This window comes from Dama dama, chromosome 7 (genome assembly GCF_033118175.1).
Source record: "Dama dama isolate Ldn47 chromosome 7, ASM3311817v1, whole genome shotgun sequence".
In the NCBI taxonomy this organism is placed as follows: Eukaryota; Metazoa; Chordata; class Mammalia; order Artiodactyla; family Cervidae; genus Dama; species Dama dama.
This window is the reverse complement of record NC_083687.1, coordinates 5989852-6012659: the sequence shown is the minus strand read 5'-3', so window position 1 is coordinate 6012659 and position 22808 is coordinate 5989852. Positions and strand designations below refer to the sequence as shown.

The following is a 22808-nucleotide window of genomic DNA, read 5'->3' as shown; positions in this document are numbered from 1 at the left end:
ACTTCTGAAAGATGGCCCCCAGGTTGGGGAGAAGGGGCAGCTAGTGATGAGGAAGGAGGTAGAAGAGGAGGAGGCGGGCTGCAGGAGGTCAGCATGAGAGCCTGTGTGTCTCTGTAGGGTGGGGGCAGGTGCCCTGAAGCCGTCACTGAGCTCTGAGCTCACCCTGCTGCATCACAGTCCCGCAGGCCAGGTTCACAGTGAGGGGCCTGCATCACAGGAGCATCCTGTTATCTTTCTGTGTTTATTCCCTTCTGACAGTTTTCAAGCGTGAGTCAGTGGAAGTGTTTAGAATCCTGCTCCCCACTCCAGACCTATGGAATCAGGATTTGTAGGTGGGGCCCGGGAATCTTCATGTTGGTGCAGCGGTATAGGAAGCTGTGAACACAGTAAAACATTGGTTGCAATAACCAAAGGAGGTGCTGTGATATATTTGGGGATAATTTCCACCTCAAACGGTTAAAGTTTTATAAAGATTCTGCTTAAAGTAGTATTTTATTATCTCTGTTAGCTGGAGAATTGTACTGTAAAGGATTCTTTTTGAATTCTGCAGTTAGTTGAAGTTTTGTTATTGAAGGTGTATGATCTTTCTTTTGGAGAAGGAAATGGCAACCCACTCCAGTGTTCTTGCCTGGAGAATCCCAGGGACGGGGGAGCCTGGCAGGCCATGGGCCATAGGGTTGCAGAGAGTCAGACATGACTGAAGCGACTAAGCATGCATGCACTCAATCTTTCTTTAATTCCCTGTCGGATGTGTATTTGTGTTTTTTGGTTCTTGGGCAGTTTTAGTTTTGAAAGATTGGTTATTAAACGGTGTCCTTTATGTACCCCAATATTAGACCATTGTGATAATCTGTTGTTGTGTTTCAGTGGGTTTGTTTAGGAGTCTTTCACAAGGTCATTTCTTGGCTTTTTTTGCTTTTGCCCATCCATGTGGTATGCTGTCATTTTCATTTTAAATTTATTAAGTTTGGGGGGATGTTGGTGGAAGAAATTGAACTCTGAAGTATGTTTGGCTCTTTAGGATAAAGGTTTCAGGTTTTCCCTGAATATGGCAAAACTTATGAATGGAGAATATTTACTTTGGTATTTTGTGGAAATTAAAGAGGGACACACTTCTTCATAAACTACAGAGCTTACTTGGAGAGTCACAGATGGACTCTACAAAAATAAGATTTATATATGTATATATATATATATAGGTATTCTGTGGAATGGAGAATTGTAGCTCGTCAGAACCTAATATATTGTTAATCTGAAGTTGAATATTCTTTTAAGTATTAGTTTAAATGTAGAGGATCTGTTTTATCTTTGTATCCAGAATAGAAAATATACAGCCAATATAATTGTGTTCAACTTGATATATCTTGTATTCATCTCTCTTTTCAAATATAAGTTCAAAGATTTGCTAGTTCCAAATACAGAAGTGACCTATATGTATTAATGCAATTACAGTACCAGAAGAAACCTATTACAAACATTCCTTCTGCCTTTTTGGTGATAAAACTTCAGTGACAATGAAAACACGTTAGAAACAGAATCTTTTACTTCACTCTGTAACTCAGTCTTATATTTGACAGCTCTGGGTATTGCTTGTTCAATAAAGATAATGAGTAGTTCTGTGCTTAGATTTTTTCAGGTACAAAAAGCACACTGTGATGTTTCTTCTTGATTTACTGTGGTTTAGATTTATTAGTTCATTCTTTGTCTAACTCTCCCATCTTTAATCCGTGTGTATCTGCCTAGTGGCACAGTAGTCTTTGTGTGGTTTGGAAAGTGCAGTTTAAAACTAAACTTAGCATGCTGAAGGAAAGGAATGCTATAGATGTGGAGGTGCAAAAATGAGCCCTTTCATTTAAATTTTATTGAAATACACATACAGAGAATTGCACAGTTCGTAACTGTACCCTCTGATTTTTTCAGAGCCAGCACACCTGTGTAAACAGCGCTTAACTCAGGAGACAAAATGTTATCATAACATGGTAGTTATGTCGCTAAGTCATGTCCGACCCTTGCGACCCCATTGACTGTAGCCTGCCAGGCTCCCCTGTCTGTGGGATTCTCTAGGCAGGACTACTGAAGTGAGTTGCCATTTCCTTCTCCAGGGGATCTTCCCAACCCAGGGATCGAACCCCAGTCTCCTGCATTACAGGCAGATTTTTTACCAACTGAGCTATGAGGGAATCCCAGATGTTATGATACACACTTTTCATTTAGGTTTTTTGCTCTAATTTTCTCTCTAATTTAGTGATATTTCCCTTTTTCAGCCATCATCTTTATTCTCTGCATCCTTTGAAACTGCAGATATGTTAATTTATTCCCAGAGAACTGTGTTAATTTAGGGCTAATGACATGATCTTTCACAGATAAAAGATATACTTTAGATACGAAGGTATCAGAATTGCTGAGGCAGCCTCTTATAATGTTGGTAACAGCATGTGAGGTTTAGACTTCAGCCAAGATGGTTGGTGTAATGTGGAATCATTGACCATGTAGAAATAGGGAGGAAAATCCAGGTATATTTTCATAAATTATTTCAAGGGGTCTTGGACAAATAATGAGGGTGGTTTTTGGCTGGGTGTCTTGGGGTTGTAACTAGCTCAAGAAATGTTGGAGCTCATAATATGTCAAGTCCTGAATGAAGTACTTTAGAGCTGCAGAGATTAGCTGGAAATAAATCCTACTCATATGTGTCAGTGTTTCAGTGTGAGAGATGAGATAGGGAGGAGGACTTTGTAGATAGTTGTAGGAGAGAGTTCTTTTATAAAAAGTACATGTGCTATTAAAAAAAGACATGATTTTCAGTTTATTACTTTTGCACAGGGAGCATTTCGTGTTTGTATGTGTTTAAAAGGGTGTTTTGAGAAGAAACAAGTCATCAAAATGAGAAAACAATTGTGCTTAGTTCTGGAGGATAAGTTGGTTTTTTTTTTTTTTTTTTTTAAATGGGAGAAGGGCAGTTGGGACAGATAGTATAGATTTTGAATTGTGGACTAAATTTGAATTAAAGTACACATTCAGGAATCATTTGAAATGTTTGAATCAGGCAGGACTTGTAGAAGTTCATTATGTCTGGAACTTTTCTGTATGGGGGAAGATGTATGAATTATTTAGGGTTTCAGATTAGATTTTTGCATCTGTGCTCAAATTCATGTTGTTTGTTTTAGACTGAAGTAGACTACCTAACTTTTCTGCAGACTGAATTTTAGTGTATTGATGTCACTTTTCAGTTAGTAGGTAATTGGTGTCTTGGTTTTGTATGAGATGAGTTTTCTAATAACAAGATGAAAGCTTTGTTGGAGAAGGAAATGGCAACCCACTCCAGGATTCTCGCCTGGGAAATCCCATGGACAGAGGAGTCTGGTGGGCTACAGTCAGGGGCTTGCAAAAGAGTTGGACAGGACTTAGCGACTAAACAGCAACATCATCTCATACAGGTACGAAATTAAAGAAATAGAAAACAAATTAAAGATGAAAGCTTTTTATTTCTTTAAAAATATTTTTTAAACCGTAGAATATTAAACCATGTTCCTCAACTGTTTTGCTTCTGCCTGTGCTTCTGCCCCTAAATTGTTTGGCCTTGGAATAGAATTCTTTGACTTTGTTACTGATATGGAGGGAGTTGATAGATGGAACAAATTTAAGAAAAAAAATACTTTGTGATTGGAGAACCACATGGGTTTATACTTTTTGATATAAGCAGCCATTGTAAACATAATAAGAAATTACCTTTTCTTAATATTGGTATTATAAACATTACTGTTTGGGGAGAACTAATAACTTATGTTTTGGTCAGTTTTATGCGTTATTCACAGTTGGGAACAAGAGCAGGTAGTCTTTTTCCTCATATTAAAGGAAAAAGTAGCTTATCTTAGAAACTTGGGAAGTAAGTATTGATTTAAAAGTAGTGTGTATACTTCGGACTGGCTCAGAATTAGTGTGACCACACAGCCAGCGCTGTGATAACAGAACCAGGTGGGCCTCACTTAGTTTTCTCCTTCGTTACATGGTATACAAGTCAAGTAATGGGGGATTGAATGGAACAGTATACGTGAAAAGTTTAGCACCATTGCCTGTATGTTTAGTGTAGTTTAGCACCATTGCTTAGTGACAGATGTTCCCAATTAGAGTGAAATAAATGGAGTGCCAAAGGGTTTTGATTCCTTAGGTTCATTATGGTGGGAGCTTGTCCATATCCACTGTAAAAATTAGCTGGAGTGTAGAGTGTTTGTAAGTAGTATTTTCCTTGGGATGGTTGTCTTCTGTTTCTTCCACTCAGCCTCTGCCTTTTGGGGTCTCAAACACATGCTGTCTTCTTCTACCCTTCTGTCACTAATAACTCTGTCATACTCTGAGTGAATGAATAAATGACCCCTGCTTTTTCTCATTTATGGGCCTCAGTCCTGATTGTTTTATTCTGCTGGGAATCCTAAGTCATCGTCGCTGAGTAGCTCAGGAGCGGGCTTCTGTTAGTGTTGTGACTGACCCCAGGGGGACATTGCTGCTGCTCTCATCTCTCCTTATTCCTGCCTTTCCTTCTGTTTCTGCAGCTGCTTTTTCATTGTTTGTGACCGTTTTCCCGATGGTGGTGTTTTCTGCCTGTCCCTTCATGCTTTGCACCCTGTTAGCCTGTCATCGCCCTTTTTTCTCTGCCTGCTCTCTCTCGGTGGAAGCTCTGCCCCAGCCTCTGTGTTCCTGGCTTCTGGTAGCTCAGGGACTTCCTTGGTGTGCTGTCCCAGTGGGCAAGTAATAAAGTTCCTAATGTACATTTCTTGAGGAGAGCAAGCTATTATAGTTTTTCTCTTCCACTACCTTCTTGGCTTGACTGTATGACTTTGACAGTCTTACAACAAGTGGCAGGTTTGGGTCTTAAAGTAGGTGATTCACCTCTGTGATGCCACAGAGGAGAACATTCTTCTTACCCTCTTTTTTTAAATGTCCATTTTTACAGTTTAGGCAGAGATCCTGATTACTTTATCATGTGACCCCTGCCCAAGTTTGCTGTCTGGTTTTATCTTAGCGGCTGAATCACCCCTCTGTGGACTTCCCTTGTGGCTCAGCTGGTAAAGAATCCGCCTGCAATGCAGGAGATCTGGGTTCGATCCCTGGGTTGGGAAGGTCCCCTGGAGAAGGGAAAGGCTACCCACTCCAGTGTTCTGGCCTGGAGAATTCCATGGACTGTATAGTGCATGGGGTTGCAAAGATTGGACACGACTGAGCGACTTTTCACTTTCAGGGAAAAGCACTCTCCTGCTTGGGGAGGGATGGATGCCTGGGAGAGAAGCAAGCTGTCTGTAGGCCTGGATGCCGTGTCTCAGAGAGAGGATCTTTACCTAGGTGTTATCCTCTGTCTCCTGACCCCGGGTCTTTTTCTGTTAGTTTCCCACTGGACACCTCACTTGGGCTTCCCAGCAGCCGCCTCCCCCAGCTTGAGGAGTCTTTCCCCAGCCCCACTCTCCCCTGCACGCCTTTCTCTTTTCCAGCACAGAATGTTTGACAGAATAATCACTCTGGGCCTTTGCTCCTCATTTTCTGCTTATTGTTGTAGTCTACTTGTATGCTCACTACTTTCTTGAAAGTTGCTCTCAAAGACATTTTAAAATCTTCTTGTTGCTAAAATCTGTGGCTTTTTTTTTCTTTTTTTGGTGCTCGGTGTTTTTGGCCACATTTGCATTGATACCTTTTCATCGAGGTTTTCTCTATCTTTAGGTTCTTTGGATTTGTGCATTCCTGATTCTTCCTAGATCTCTGATTACTTACTTAGCTCTTCTTAAATCTTAAAATTCCATTTCCTCAAGAACCTCCTCAAATTTCTTCTTTGTCCTCTTTGCTCTCATTGGTAATATCATAGTTCCAGTTTAGTTCTAGAGTTAATAATTTTCTAGGGGAGCAGCTTTCAAGTCTGCATTTTCAGTAATGTTCCTCTACCCAGATTACTGGCCTGCATTTCCAGCTGTCTGCCAGTTACCTCTGTCAGTTGTACATCAGCCCATTATGGCCAGAAGAATGCCAGCCTTCCATCTCCCTATTCCAGATTTGTACCTTTTATGTGACTGTTGTTTAGTCATCCAAGCTTGAAATCTTAGAGACAGCTCTGATTTCTGTTTTCATAGTTGGCCATTTGTTGGTGTTTGTCTCCGTCTCACCTTTGTATCTGCACCATGAAAGTGTAGTCGCTCAGTCCTGTCCAACTCTTGCGAGCCCATGGACTGTAGCCTGCCAGGCCCCTCTGTCCATGCAGTTCTCTAGACAAGAATACTGGAGTGGATTGCCATTTCCTTCTCCAAGGGTTCTTCCTGACCCAGGGATTGAACCTGGGTCTCCTGCATTGTGGGCAGATTCTTTACCGTCTGAGCCACAAAAAAAGCCCTTCCGTTATTTTTGCCATGTCTGCTATTTAGTTTTGCATTATTATGTTGTTGACTGATAAATTATCCTGCTCCTGCTTTTCTTGCTTCCATACTTCTCTGTGTGATTGATGTTATTCCCGCCTTTTGCCTATAGAAGAAGATCTAGGCTTTTAAAGTTTAGTACTCAAGACTTGGTCTATGGTAGAGTCAGAGTGGATGGAAAGAAAAGATGAAGGAGAAGCAGGTTTGATGTGTGACTGCAGCAGTCTGAGATACAGCCCAGCTTCTAGTCAAAGATCCCCATCTCATCTGAAAAGCGTTGGCTTATGGTATCTGTGCCCTTGCAGCACCGTTCTCGTGTTACTAATCCTCTTCTCAAGGAGTCAGCACAATCCCAGTACCCTTCCTGGCTTGGGCTCTTTCAGGTTTTATCATTTATTAGTCATGGACTCTGAGTATTTTCCTCTGCATTTGTTCTGATTATTTTGTACCACCCATAACGTTTCCTCTTCAGAAGAGTTCTCACCAGTCAGTCCCAACATCAACAAAAAGGATTGCCTTAAATGCTGATTTAGCTTGAGTAGCTCTGCATGACTTGTTAATTTGTTGGTTCTCTTCTAGGAAGGACCACTGAGGCCTGTTCTGGAATACATCGACCTGGTCAGCAGTGATGATGACGAGCCTAGCACCTCTCAACGTGAGGTGAGTACATTTGACTTGTGTTTCTGCACTTCTCGCAGTTCACAGATGTCCTGTAAAGGGGGTCGTCAGGTCAGTGTTCAGGCGCTATGGCGCTTTAGGAGATGGCCCACTTCTGTTGGAATAGCCCTGAGAGGCAGTCCAGGGAGAACTTGGCCTGGAAGGTCTGCTTCCAGCTTTGTTCCTCTACTTTGAGTGAGATGTGAGAGCATTACATGACACAGGAAGGTCCTAGGCCTTGAAGGTGGTATCTGATGAAAGGGAAATGGAATAAAACTGTAAGCTTTTGGGCACCCTTTTCCTTTCCTGGCTTTGCTCAGGTGCCCTATAGAACTGGATCCTTTTCTTACAGAACCACGTGGCCACAGAAAATTTATTCTGTTTGGAAGAAAGTCTGTGAGAAGCTCTTTTAGAAATGGAGAGTGGGGAAGGCTGCTGGGTCATTCAGGTGTTGTCCCTCTAACCACCTCTCCCCCTCATATTTGGGGTTTTCTCTGAACTATGGTTTTTTTGGTTGTGTGTTTGACCCTTAAACTAATCCTTCCCTTACTCTGAGAACCAAAGTAACTGAGCTGTCTGTATCAGTCTTGTCTTGCATTTGTCTTAGCCCAAATTTCTATTATTGAACTGTTTTCTTGATGGATTAGAGGACTCCTGGCTGTGTCTTCAGGGTGGCCTATGATATATAAGGGATTGGGACTTGGACTTACAATCAAAATACCTAGGTTTTAGTTCCTGATTAGCTCCTTACTATTCTGTGAATTTGGATCAGTAGCCTTTTAACTTTAGTTTCTTTATCACATAAGAATAATAACCTACCTCACAGGGTTGTTGTGAGGATGCAATAAAGTTACAAAGCTCCTGAAAACTACAAACTGTAGAGGAGAACCGCCCACCTGGAAAATTTCATTATTTATGGTCAGTGAATGAGAATTTTTAAAGGGACCTCAAAGTGTCTCTGCAGTGGGGGACTTTTCAGTGGAACTTTCCCATGTTCTCTCTGCCATTATTAACTTCTACTTGTTGCCCTACACTTGTTCAGTGGGACTTTAAAAAAAAACTATTTTCATCAGTAGTCTTGTTACCTCTTATTCTAACATGGAAATAAGCAGCAGGCTAGGATGGTGCCCCTTGAACTGGGCTTGTTTTTGCTCTTTTTTCATAGACAGAGTGGTTGGTATTGGGCCTTTGGGGTAATGAAACTTGTGGATTTGACTTCTGTGATCCCCTTGCTGACCTGAAGTGAATTGTATGTTTCATTGTTAATTATAATAATTTAAAAAGTTGAGTTCTACTTACTGGACATGCATCTCTGCACTTGAAAGTTAACATATTAAAAGCATATTTTCTTTCTTCCTTGGTTCTCTTGTTCACGTGGATAACCCAGAGAATGCCCGAGTCTAAGGTGCCATCCTCAGAGAGTCGTCGCCCAGAAATGTGCTCTGGCTGCAGTGCTCCTCCTCCCAGTGGAGACAGCAGTTCCTCCTCTGGGCGCTGCGCCAGCAGTCCTCAAAGGATGGTTTCTCACCCTTCTTCCGTTGAGAACCCATTGGAGACCCAGAGAAATGATCACAGTAATTCAGGTATTAAGATCTCTGAGACAGAGACACTTGAGCCGTCACAGAATTACCAGATTCTGCCTCCATCTCCACTCCTGGTCCCCCAAGAGTCTTTGGCCTCCTCAGAGGTCAAGGAGGGTTTGCCCGTAGAGTCTCCGGCTTCCCAGCACGGGCGGGATGCCCTCCTCTATCTCCAGACACAGGTGGCTGAGATGTCCCGAGTGATACGTGACCTGCAGTCCAGGAGCTGCTTCCGATTTCATCATTCCCGGACAGGTGAGGCCTCCTCGGTTCCTTGGGACATCTCCACCTCCAGAGAAGAACACTTATCCACCGTCGAAGAAGAGACTGAGTGCAAGTCCCCCTCGGCCGACGACAAAGGGCAGCCAGCTGACCCCAGTCAGTCCAGCTTCACAGGGCTGTTGAAAAGAATGGAGCAGAGAGGTGTTATCAAGAGAGTCACCTTGCAGTCAGAAGCAGAACTGTGCGAGGGGAAGCCTGATTGTGTGACCTCCAAGAAGCGCTTGGTCCCTCCATTGCATCCTCTTCTGAGAATTGCCACTGCGGAGGTTTTTAAAGACCCTGCTGATTGCCATCCTTCTTCTTTCATGGGACACAGGGTGTATCCTGTGGCCAAGGACACCTCTCCTTTCCAGCCACATCCCCCAGCGGGGGGCCCCATCGTCGCAGCACTAGAGCACAGCAGAAGAGGAGGCGCCACGTCGCCCCTGGACCCCACCTCAAAGGAGATGGAGGCCATGGGCTGCAGGTTCTACCACGCTGCTTCCATTGCGGCCCGAGCTGCCAGCTACATGGCCTACATGACACAGTATCAGCGTAAACTCTGGGAAGACATGGAGGACCTGGTCCATGACCCTGAGTTTGATCGTGGAAAGGCACGGTGTATCATATCTGATGGCATGGATGCAGGCCTTTGGCAGCTGTGTACTACCAGGGACATAATGGACTCTGTGGTCAGAGTTATGGCGATGGCAGTAGACTACAGGAGGCAGGCTTGGCTTCGGCTCACATCCCTCACAAAGAAGACCCAGGAGAAGATCTCACACTTGCCCTTTGATGGCACTTGCCTCTTTGGACAAGATGTGAATGCTGTTGTTGCAGAAGAAAACAGTGTGAAAGAAAATGACTATAAAGACCACAGTAAATACTATAACCAGCATCGATACTTCTATAGTCATGACCAGAAAGCACATTACCACAGCCGAGGATACTCCAGAGGGGACTGGTACAAACCTCGAAACCACCCCTATAGATACAGAAAGAGGGGAGACTCTCCAGAACGCCATGGGTACAAGAATTAGTGCCCCGTTCAGTCTGCAGTGCAGCCATGCACGATGCTCCCTCCCCCACAGGAAACGACACGTGTCTGGGACGACCACAGCTGACATCGAGTTCTAGACTCTGGGAATGAAGTAGATAATACAGAGACTCATGCTTTCTTGGCCATGTGAGCAGTAGAGACTTTCAGTTGGATTAAACAAAGGTTTGCACATTATTTCTAGTCCAAAATAAGTCTAGAGGTGGGTCCTCAGGAATCCAAATCCTTTAATGATTAAGGAAAAATATAAAGATTTCTTCCCCCTCAGAAAACTCTCACTGATAAATTGACGGCAAGCAGATTTTGGATCTGGAAATAATCTACTATTATCTCTAACACCAGAGGTAGATCCTTCATTTTTAGGTCATCAGTGCTTCCTTGTTTAGGCTTCCATTTGTCGGATCTTCACAAAAGATCTTTTTGTCCACAAAACGACAAATCTGTTTTAATCTCTCTGTATCAGGGTGGTCAGCTCACCAAATGTCCCTACTACTGTCAAATCTCTGTAAGACTCCAGAATCAGCCTTGAAGCTATATGTCAAGAACTGGAATTCAAATAAAAATTTGCCAAATCCAGTCCCTACCAGTGGTGTGGCTGGATATCCTAGAACAGCTGTGGGCACCAGCTGGTAGAAGACTTTCCTGTGATATCTCTGTGGAAACTTTCACAGTAACTGTCTTCACCGCCCAGAGCTACACAGAGAATTCTCTGCAGTTGTCACTCCCAAGTCTGTCAAGCATCAACAGGCTGTGAGACCTGGTCATGCTGTTCTCGCAGGATAATCTGGACATTTCACCAAGATGACCTTGACTGCTTTCTAAACGTTGAGCTTGATGATTCATCAAGCTCTAAATACAAAGAAAAAAAAGAGAGATTGCACATTAGTGCCCTGGAAATCAAGGATTTTACACCGTCTCGGCATGCAAAATATGAACTCTTGAAAGAGCAAGAATCCAAACATGCCTGACAGTCTGGTCCTCTGATTGTAATAAGGGGATGCCATCAGTCTAGATTTTACTGAGAAATCCTTCAGATTCAGAGTGTAACTGTGGATGTAGTAAAGAGTACATTTCACACACTTCCCTTTCTAGATTCCATTAGCGATTTCTTGAAAGTCTGAAGTCAAGACTTCAGTGATGTGTTCTTGGTTTGTTAGTCCGTTAACCTGGTCACACTCTACCATGAGAGACAACTTACAATTTTGTTCCCAGCTCTTTGAGGTACTGTTTCTCCATCAGACTGGAACTGGCAGCAGATACCTAAGCTAAACGTCCTGTGGTATTTTTATCTTGAGGCAGTGGCTGTGTGGTGTCCCAGCCCTTAGACCCTTGTCTTCACAGCGTGACTTCAGAGATGGAGAAGATGCCAAATTGGAGGGGTCTGAATACGTCATCCAGTATTATTTGCTTGGCCAAATAGAAAAAAATTTTATCAACAGACTGATAGTTTTGTAATGTCTTGGTTTGTTAAGCATCTGCATTTTTTTCCATCTGCTTGACCATAGTATTTTGGGTCTACTGTTAGTGGACTCTGACACTGTTTTCACATTTATGTGGTTTCTGTTTCTTGCCTGCATAGTGATGACTGATGTTTTCCTGGTGTTCCACTTTTTAATGGCTTATTGGAAGGCCATCCTCTCTCCTTGTCATAACCACATTCAGCATGCTTTTTGTCTGCCTTTCTTCCTTTCCTTGTGTGTGCTGTAGCGGTCAAAGATGCATATATCCCTACTTGGAAGCTACTTTATTTTGTCAGATAATTTCAGGGATAATTTATAATTGACTCTGTTTGTCCTATTGGTAGTTGAAGCTTAAGTTGCAGTCTTGATAGTCTCTTGGCAAATTTGGTCAGGGCATATCTAGAGTTAACATTTACCTTTAATTTTTCTGTACTTTTCACAAAGTTTTACTAACGCTATTTGAGGCCCGTGCTCAAAGAAGCTGTCTTTCAAACTGAACCCTAGAAGAGCACTGATAAATGGCTGAAAGAAACAAAGGCCTGAGAAATCACCCGAAGATGATAATAGTTCACAATGTTTGGCCCACTAGCTCAGCGGCCTCACGTGCCCTTGCTGTGATCTTCTAGTTTCTTCTGTGAAAGGGGAGCCGTGGGAACTTGAGAGAGACAAGAGACCTTGCCACTCCTGGATGGCTGCCCTAGGCGTTCCCAGTTAGCTGAGGCTTCATCACATTGCTCCCGCTTCTCCATTTCTTTCTGTCCCTTCCCTGAATTAGGTGCTGGGTCATAAACTTGATGGTTTTTGAGAACTCTTATTTTCCAAAATTCAAACCAGAATTAATGATGCTAGAAGACCTGACTCTCTGAGACTGCTCTGGCATTTTCACCTAACCTGCTCTTGCTTTGAAACTTTTTACTTTCAATCGTGTTTAAAAAAAGACACAATGTAAAATTTACCATTGTAACCAGTTTAAGTGTACCTTGGAGTAGAGTTAACTGTGTTCACTTTGATGTATTCCTCCTTTCCTCATTGTTCATAGAGCAGCGTTTCTTTTGTCTTCCTTCTGCGTTACCTTTGTTGCTCCAGAGCAACAAGATTAGTAGCATTTCTTTCCCATTCTGATTGATAAGCCCAAGGACCTCCATAGGTCTTCCCTAAAAATGAAAAAGTATTGAGAAATCATCCTGGTCAGGTAGCTGACTTGTGAAGGATGCGGCCATTGCATGGGGGTGGAGCAGAACGCAGTAGAGTGGGAGCAGCTTTAGTTGTAGGGGATGCGATTGCCTGCAGAAGAAACAATATCCTTAACCTGTTTTTTTATTATTGCTATTTTAAAGTCTCTCTCTGGCATACTTGAATGATGATGGTGTTATAAAACTAAAAATGGGGACTTGGTCTAAGGGAAACAGCCGCAGTAGTGTTTGGAACTCATACTTAGTCAGATAACAGGTTTTCAGGTCATGTCTGCCATGTGCAAAGCCAGGATCCTCCATCAGGCCAGCCTCTGATGTTTGAACGATGCTGGGTTTTCTAGGAGGCCTCTCAGTCATCACAGGTTGAGTGATGTGGTGTTCCTGAAAGGGATGCATCTAATGATCCTTCTTTAAAATGTCATTGTTTGACTAGACGTAAAATGTTTGTGGAAACTAAGATTTCTCGTGTTTACTGTGTGTACACAGAAATACTGTTTCCATTCATTGTTATATGAAGTGCCTTTTTAAATTTTACACTATTGTTTAAAACAACATTTTAATGTCTTGCATATGTTGCTGGTAATATTTATGTGAATTCTGTATAGCGATTTTTTTTATCTTGTAGTTTATGCCTCATCTGTACAATTGCACTATCTAAGGGTACTCTCCTTCTGAATGTTACTTTATTTTCATTATAGCACTGTTGATCCATTTCAGAAGGACTTGTAGAGTATGTCCCCCCGCCTTTATTTAAATAACTTGGCAGTAGCTGTTTCAGTTATTAGTGATTGGCTCAGTTTCCTGGGCATTGAGGTAGCTTTGTTTTCTGTCTCTAGGTTCTAGGTTTCTGATTGAAGCTTTTGTCTTATGTCTAACCTTGTTCATAGCCATAGTAACACAGCTCATTTGTAAGTGGGTGTGTTACTTGGTAATAAGAAACAAAGATATTTGGAAAATGCAGTATATTTGTTGACACTTTATCTTTTTTTTTTTTTTCAGACTGTGTAACAGCTTATCAATGTAATTGCATTTAAACTTATTATTGTTGTTATTTACTGTGTGACAGCTTCTTTATGCATAATTACATCTATTTACCTAGCCCTCAAAATGATATTTTGAGGAGAGCATAAACTCAGGCTACTTGGGTACTATTTAGTATATTACATCACATTACATTACCATTATACTAAAAACTTACTGAATGATACCTAAGTGTCCTGATTGATAATGTCCTTAAAGGCCTGCTCCATCCAGGATAACCTCTCAGGTACTGTAAACAGGAGGTTGGAATTGGCACAGTCCAGAATCTCTTCTAGCTATAAACTTGGATACAGAATTAAATGACATGGATGAACAAAGTTAAATGCCACATTCAGTATTCTTGAGGATACACTTAATTGAGTGGGATTCTGGTGAAGGTTAGAAATTAAGAATTAGATCTTTGCAGGAATAGTTTAAAGACTGCAATAATGGAAAAGTTTTTTTTTTTTTTTTTTAATAGCGTGAGGCGTGTTTTGCCCAGACTTGCACTGTTCAGGTTTCCTTATCTTTTGAAATTTGCCATTTTTAGTGTTAGTAGCTAGTCCCATAATTGACTGTCAGATCTATATGCCTCTCCTGCCTGTAATTACCCACTTAATTGTTTTTCCAGATATAACTAGTTTTGTAAACTGTTAAAATATGTTGTGGACTTTCTCCTCCTGGATGAGTGCTGAGAATATTGTTTTATTAAGTCTTTTTTTCTTGTATTGATTAGTGGGGTGGTGTTTTTCTACTATTCTTTTCGTCTGCTTGACTTTATAGGAATGAAAACCTTTTTTGTAGTAGTGTTTGGTGCCATTGAGATTACTGGAGATTATGTTAGTTTCTGGTGGGATATATCTGGAAGCAATCACAGGCCAAACATGTCCTTTAGATGTTAGCATCTCAGTTATTCTTTGTATTGATCTTTTCTTCCCCTTTATGTAAACCTCTTCTTAAAAGGATGTCTGATCTTCCTTAATCTCTTGATGTACATTATATTTTTTATTCTGCCAATCTATACTAACCAGGATTTTCATGTGGTTTTGTATGTTTAAATGCAATGCCTTCAGCATTATTTTGAAAGGTTTTCTAGTTCTCTCTTAAAAATGTCCTTTTTTAAAAAAAAAAGTAGCCAATTCAGTCTCATACTACTCTGTGGCTATTGAACTTCCTCAGTTTTTAATGCCTTCTTACTTCCTGACAGTACTATTTTCTCATTTTTGTATAGTCTTCATACACATGTATTGCTATACGTAGTTTGTGGTCAGTTGCATCTTTTCTCTCTTAACAGAAATTTTAAGTTCATCACCGTGAACTTACAGTACAGCTCTCACACATGAGTCACAGTGTCCAACTGTTTGCAGCCCCATGGACTGTAGCCCGCCAGGCTCCTCTGTCCATGGGGATCCTCTGTCCAGGCCGTTTCCTTCTCCAGGGGATCTTCCCGACCCATGGGCTAAACCTGCGACTCCTGCATTGGCAGGTGGATTCTTTACCGCTGCACCAACAGGGAAGCCCTGACATATTTAATACCGTATCTTAATCAGTTTTCTCTCGGTCGTAAACGCTTGACTGGTTTTGTCATGGTAGCTGTTTATTTCAAATGATTTGTTGGATTTTCTGATGCCTTGTCAATTCAATAAGAGTTCTCAGGTTGTCTGTAGTTTCTTTTAGGACTTTGGAGATCTCTCAAGTTGCATTGTGTTTTCTGATATTCCTGAATAGTATGTTTCTTGGTAGCAGTTATTGTAAATGCATTGTATCTGGCAATTTAAAAAAATTCTTTGACCTTAAATGCTTCAAGTGTTATCTTGTAGGTTCTGCTGGGGGTCCCTTTGTAAGAATTTCATAGGTATTTTTTCCCCATGAGCTATCCTGTGGTTTCTGTTTTCTTTCATTACCCATAAAAGTGGCTCTATCACAGCATTCAGTTTTAAGGGCTGCAGTTAGACCTCTTGTTAATTCTTGCATTTATCTGTAATGTCTGTATTTCATACGTCTTTGACGTGCTAAAAGAATTATGTTTGAGATCCATTTATCTATACTGCTTTTATTTAGTGAGGCAACAGTGGTGTGGGTGATGGGGAAAAAGACATTTTCCAAGTCTCGAAACACAGTTTTAAATTTTCAGTTCCATTAAAAAAACAACAACATTGAATCACGGTAAGCTGCTTGCTTGCAAGTGTGTAGCCCATTCCCTCCTGCCTCGGGTAGAACACAGAGAATTTGTGAGTCGTCTCATTTAGATTATTAGCACAGCTGGATGTGTGTGGCTTTGTCTTATGGCTTATAACAGCCCCTGTTTTCTTTAACTTTTGACAAAAGTTGTATTTGACAGATGTTGGAAGCTCCTTGATAGTATTGGGTCTAAAGTGTTGTCTTCCTGCCTGGGAAGGAAGTAGAGGGGGAACCTCCGTCAGCAGAGCTTCTGTGTACCAGGCACTGTGCTGGCCGCGGGGGCCTCTTGAGGCAGAAATACACCCTTATTTTGCAGATGAGGAAGTAGAACTTATATTAAACGATTTGCTCAAGTGGTGGAGCTGAGCTTCGAGTTTCCGCTCTGTTCCTTCAAGTCTCAACTCAGCATTGTACTCAGTGGCCTCCGTTTGTTTTCAGGGTGCCACTTAAAGCCTTAACCTCCCTGAGAAGCTGATTTGTCAAATAACTAGCCTTCTTCTTCCCTGAATTTTGTGTTTATGGCTATACTATCATCCCTTATAACTTGATGTCTTCATTAAGTAATTCCTGGTTATTTCATTTACCTGATCAGAAATCTTAGCCATAGTGGACAGTCATGCTCACACTGAGGTTTTGCTGCGCTGGACTGGGATGGTTCTGGATGTGTTGTCTTCTGTTTCGTGGATTCCTTATTTGTATCCCATTCATTTTCAGCACTGATCATCTCCGCCATGGTTCTTGATGGTGTTTTTTTCTTTGTTATACCTTTGTTATACTCATTTTGTCTCAGATACACACTTAAATTTTTTAAAAACTGGTGTCTTGAGGATATTGGCTTAATGAAAGAAGGTGGAATGATGTTAAGCACGTAGTATTTGAATTCCAGAGACCTTGATGTGAATATTAGCAAGTCACTTACTCTCTGAGACTCAGTTTTCCTACTCTCAAATGAGATAATAATGCCTGGAAGTACTTTGGAAACTTCACAACCTGATACAAATTGCCTTTTTTTAGTGCTTATACTGTTTTTGCCCACATTTATAGATTTCTCATAACTGTGGGATGGTATTGATACAGATTCTCTTGAAAGTGTATTTAATAGTATATTATAGTTCATGTCAGCACATCATGTTCCCCTTTTTATGGTTTTTTAAGGCTGAAATATTAAGCTGCATATTATACAAGTCCAACAATGGATTAAGGTATTGAGAGATGTATTTAAAGTAAAACAGTCTTTTAAGTGCAAGCTAAGAAATGCTCATAATCAACAATAAGAAAAAAATTAAAAAGAATGTAGAATGAAGAGCTAGGATGTGTAGGTATATGTATACAATTTTTGATGGATGGTATTTTGTCTTCTTGTGTCTCTGATGGAAACAATCTTTTTATTTGTGAAACATCTTCAATACCTGCTATATGCAGGCAGACCCTGAGGAAGGTCTGTGGATACTGTGAATTAATAAGAAATGGTATATTCTCTTCAGAAGAGAAGGAAATGCCAACACAATGTAATTGTCCTGTTAGAGGAATGCCTGTGGTGAGGTTGGGGCAAAAGAGAGGGCTGTCGGAGGGCTCACGGAAGCTTTTCTTTACCCGATGCTCGAGCTGCGGCTGGAACGTGACTAGAGAAGAGAGTGGGGCCAGTGGAGGAGCAGGAGCCAGGCGCCAGGGGAGGGTGCCAGTTGCGTGGCAATGTGGGGACACGGAGTCTGCTGTCAGAGCCGCGGAGAGCCGCCCTAATGGGCACAGGTGGAGGAGATCCGGTTGAAGGAAGGATCCATTCCCCATGAGAGTGTACTGGCTCTCACCTGTTCAAAGTGTGCTAAGATGTACAGCTGTTACTTAGTACGGTCATCGAGGTGGTCTGCCTAGAAGTTTGTCACTATGGACATTTAATTCCTTTTCTCCCCTAGACGGAGCCGAAGGGAGGCTCTCAGACAGCGCAGCATTCGCCCTGGAGTGCTGGGGCGCTGACGGCGAGCAGCGGCGGGGGTGAGCCGGGAGCCGCCCCCGCGGAGGCCGCCGCGTCCTTGCGCCTGCGGGGCCAGCCGGGGGCCGCGGTCCCGCTGTGGCTCGCTCCCTGGGCCCAGGCCTGCAGACGACCTCAGGGCGCAGTCGGGGAGAGGGAGCGTGCTTCTTCAGAATGTAGCCTCATTGGAGGTTTGAGGTGTTGTGTTGAAGCAGGGCCTGAACCCTGTGCCGCTGGCATCTCCAGCAGCACCTGAAGGACACTGTCAGCTTCCTTTTTGTCTTTTCCTCTGCTTTGAATTTCTTTCCCTGTTCTGGTTGCCCCTTTGACCTTTTCTCTCCTCTCCTCAGTTCTTCCTTTTCAGTCCAGCGCCAGAGGTAGAGCAGTGGCCCTCAGGATTGAAGCATTGTTAACTCCCTTTTGCTTTGTTACAACTTCATAGTAGGAGATACTTAAAAATTCTCCTAGGTTCCGAGGTGGTTTTGGGGGGGGATTGGGGAGTGGGTCCTGTATCAAAAGAGAATCTGTCGTTCTTCCTGGGAGGGGAACTTTATAAATACAGATACTGGTGATTAACCAAGACAAGGTAGGAAGAAGCTTATTGAACAGGTTGATCATACTGGCCTTCTTCACCGAGTAGTACTTTACAGAATATGGCGTATCTGTATGTGTGTTTTAAAACTTATTCATATAAGACGTATGTTCCATGTATTTTGTAAACAATAGTTTGGGGGTGGGAAGGAAGTTGCTTTGTACAACAGGATTGTTTCTTGGGTTTAAAGCTTTGCTGCTGGAGTTGGTAAATAAATATTGTACTGCTTTGCTGTGTTTATTTCTTCTGCTCTGTGTGTATTTAAATATAACATTCTTGAGAAAAATTGTTGCTTTTCAAGATGTTATTTGGGAGTATAGCTTCAGGTACAAGCTAGGTACAAGGGGATTCTGGTAAACAGAACTTACTCTGGGAGTATAAAGCTCATGAGACCAAACAACGGACCCAAACTTTGAAGGACTGATCAATGACAAGCAGGCTTTGAAACTGGAGTTTGTGTGAAGTAAGGCATTGTTTCAGGAATTCTGTTCAGCCTGTTGAACTGAGAATGACTTGCCCTAATTCCTGATTAATGTCTGTTTTTGTTACGTTTGGGCAATAATGTAATGCAGTCATTGTACTTCTAGAGATGAAACCCCGGGTGAAAAAGTTAAATCCTGTTTACTAAGAAGATTATGTTCCTTTTAGAGACAAAATTTCCACCTGCTTTTGTGAAGGGTAGATGTTAAACTTAGATTTTTAAAGGTAAAAAGTAGTGATTTAAACCAAATCCATTGCATTTCCCCTGGGGGAGGAAATGGCCACCCACACCAGTACTCTTGCCTAGAGAATCCTGTGGAGAGAGGAGCCTGGTGGGCCGCAGTCCACAGGGTCTCTCAGAGTCGGACACGACTGAAACGACTTAGCATGCATGCATTGCATTTCCAAACAGAAGATTGAGATCTTCAACACTTTTTGTCTTTATACAGTGTTGTTCATTACATTAACAATTTTATTGCATATTCTGATGTAGAAATATTTGAAAACAGTTTAGAAAAGGAAAAAGTCCCTCTAGACAGAAATAAATACTGTTAACATTTTGATTTTTAGCTTTTTAGATTTGGTTGTGTCTAAGTATTTTTGTAAAAAATAGGATCATTTTCATTTTCAAACAAATACAAATGATAAGAAAGAAAGACATTGAAATACATATATTATAGCTTCCATGGAAAAGTGGGATTTTTGTGCCATGTCATTTGCCTATTTAATGATTTTGTATGCATTTTATGGTTCATATAGCAGGTCACAATTTCATAGCAATGCTAGAAATTTTAAGTTACCAGGGAATTTTTGTTAGCTCATTAAACTGATTAGTATATGAAAGGATTAATTTCTATGGTAAAATTTTTGCCTAAATAGTGGAATGATCATTGGACATGATTCTTGATGATCTTTTATGAGCTAAGTTCATAAAAGTTATGATTTCATGGTCAGAACTGATTTCAAGTTCAGCTGAACTGATTTCAAGTTTGAAGTAGTGTATTCATCTGTAGCAAAAAGAAAGATCAGGACAATGTAGCTAGTTTTTTACAAGGCTCAGTTTACTCAATAAGGAGACTTCTAAGGGAGGTTTTGAAGTATTAGCTTGAATTTGTGTCTTCATTCTTATGAAATAAAGACACAAATTGATACTGGTTCTGTTGCAGGAATGGGGACCTCTTCCAGGGCCCGAAACTGGGCTCTTGTCTAACACTCGGAAATGAATTGTCCGAGGAGACACATGTGCTGACAAAGCAAGAGATTTTATTGGGAAAGGGCACCCGGGTGGAGAGCAGTAGGTAAGGGAACCCAGGAGAACTGCTCTGCCGCGTGGCTCGCAGTCTTGGGTTTTATGGTGATGGGATTCGTTTCCGGGTGGTCTTTGGCCAATCATTCTAATTCAGAGTCTTTCCTGGTGGCGCAGGCATCGCTCAGCCAAGGTGGATGCTAGCGAGAGGGATTCTGGGAAGTGGACGGACAGGCAGGGTCTCCTCTCGACCTTTCCCGAACTCTTCCGGCTGGTGGTGGCTTATTAGTTCTGTATTCCTTATCAGGATCTCCTGTCATAAAACAACTCATGCGAATGGTTACTATGGTGCCTGGCCAGGGTGGGCGGTTTCAATCAGTGTGCTTCCCCTAACAGTTCCCTTTTGAAAATGCCCTTACTTGACAAAATGTGCTCAGTCTGTCCAACTCTTTGTGACCGCATAGACTGTAGCTTACCGAGCTCCTCTGTCCATGGAATTTTTTAGGCAAGAAGATTGATGCGGATTGCCATTTCCTACTCCAGGGTACCTTCCGGGCCCAGGGCCCAGCCTGTGTCTCTTGCGCCTCCTGCACTGCCCCTTTATCACTGTGGCACCCGGGAAGCCCCTGTACTGTTAGCCAGAGAGGAGGGACGTGGCAGAGTGAGGGACCCCGCCGTCAGGCTTCGCTCCCTCCCTCGCCCCTGCCCGAGTTAGGAGCCCCACCACTGAACCCCACTACTGCAGATCAGACCTCAGGAGAAAGCCCTCTTCCTGTCCTGCCCAGGCTATATGTTTTTAGACTTGGAATTTTGACGGTAGCTAAACTCCATTAAAAGATAAACATTATCCTCTAGGGCAGAGGAATTCTTGCTTACTGTCTCCTGTATAGGCTTATCTTTTGTGGATATATTCGCTCAGATTTAACCAGTATCCTTAGTCTGCTGCCATTTCTAGGACACAATTCAGATTTGCTTTCTGTGTAAGAGAGCTCCTAGTGTCCGGGGGTGAGCGCAGACGGGCTGCAGGGGAAGGCCGCGGGAACCTGGCTTCCAAGGTTCTGCGGCAGTCTTCTCTCTTCCCCAGTGTGACCCTCATTCTGTAACCTTCCAACTCCTCCACGGATTTGTATGTCAGACTATGTCATTGGAATCATACCTCTGGTTCTCACTTTTTAAAACCATTTTAGTTTAAAAAATTTTTTCATAGGGACTAACTAGAATCTGCTTTTCCTGGTGTTACAACTTTCTTTTTAATTCTGTTAGGACCCTACACAGCTTCCCCAGTGGGACAGGGTGGGTATGGAAGAAAAACTGACTCAGATGTAAGGTATTGACAAACAGGGACTTACCTGGTGGTCCAGTAAGGTTAAGATGCCCCGCTACCACTTCAGGGGCACGGGTTCCATCCCTAGAAACAGATCCTGTGTGCCGTGTGGCACAGCCAAAAATATATATATTTAGATACAAGCATATAGAGACCCTCCCTCCCCAGTGTATTTCATAGGACTTTGCTTTCCTGTGCATCTCCCCCCAGATAACACAATGGATACACTTTCTGGCAGATAATTTGCTATCATTGTGGACTCTAATTTTACTCTATGCTGCTGCTGCTGCTAAGTCACTTCAGTCGTGTCCGACTCTGTGCAACCCCATAGACGGCAGCCCACCAGGCTCCCCCGTCCCTGGGATTCTCCAGGCTAGAACACTGGAGTGGGTTGCCATTTCCTTCTCCAATGCATGAAAGTGAAAAGTGAAAGTGAAGTAGCTCAGTTGTGTCCAACTATTAGCGACCCCATGGACTGTAGCCCACCAGGCCTCTCTGTCCATGGGATTTTCCAGGCAAGAGTACTGGAGTGGGGTGCCATTGCCTTCTCCGATGTTACTCTGTAGTAGTATTTAATATAGAAGTTAACCCGGGGTAATCACAGCAAGTGCTTCAAGAAGGATGACTGAGGATCTACAGCTGTGAATAACTTTCTAAATGGAACGTAAAGCACATTGTTCATATCAGAGCCAGTTCCATTTCTAGTTTGAGAAGTTATATATCTGAAAGCCTGACCTTTCTTATAGGATTTTGGTGAGACTGCCAAATCTAGCCTAAGAAGAGTCCTGGAATTTTGTGAGTTTACCTTAAATTGCAAGCATTGTGGCACTAATGGAATGGTGGCAATTCCCAAACTGAAGAGTATATTAGTCCCTATTCATCTTAGTTCTACAGGAAACATTTAAGACATTTTCATCTAGCCTGAAATTAGTTCAGTTTCTGCTCATGTGCCTGATGATACTGAAGCTTTGGTTCTACAGTTGTGTCAGCAACAAGGTGGCCTGCAGTAAGTTTTTCCCCCTGAGTTCTGATCGTTTAAAATTTACTTCTGAACCTATTGAACCTTTGTATTACCTGTTAAACTTCTGTCCCAAATAAGGCCTTCTCTGACCTCATGGGTGAATTCCTAGCATGCATTTTAATATCAGCGTTCCCTCTGTTGTTTCAATGCTGGTGGTTCTCCCAGAAGTACAGAAGAGTGGAATTCAGTGAGATCTGAGGCCAGCCCTCATCTTGGATCACTAAGCATGGAAATCCCTGGGACTTGGCTTTCCGGAGAGAGTGGGTATTCGTAGATGACCCACTCATGCCTGGATTTAACCAGAAACCTTGATCCCCAAACCCAAGTTTGTGGTAGAAAAGTATCAAATGAATATCACCCTGCTGCACGTGGTTTATT

The 22808-nt window shown here is 42.3% G+C and overlaps 1 protein-coding gene across 6 annotated transcripts in view; it reads left to right on the top strand.

Annotated features, from left to right (window-relative positions):
• The window catches only part of ZNF451 (zinc finger protein 451), a 126776-nt gene that overhangs the window by 31044 nt on the left and 72924 nt on the right, over positions 1 to 22808 (top strand). For 5 of the 6 annotated variants that reach the window (XM_061146334.1, XM_061146333.1, XM_061146332.1 and 2 more), the window contains exon 3: positions 6969 to 7049. In XM_061146334.1, the coding sequence (XP_061002317.1) occupies positions 6969 to 7049 (81 nt within the window). Of the gene's footprint in view, positions 1 to 6968; positions 7050 to 8433; positions 18646 to 22808 lie in introns of those variants that run through there. The other variant, XM_061146336.1, reaches the window with a different exon arrangement.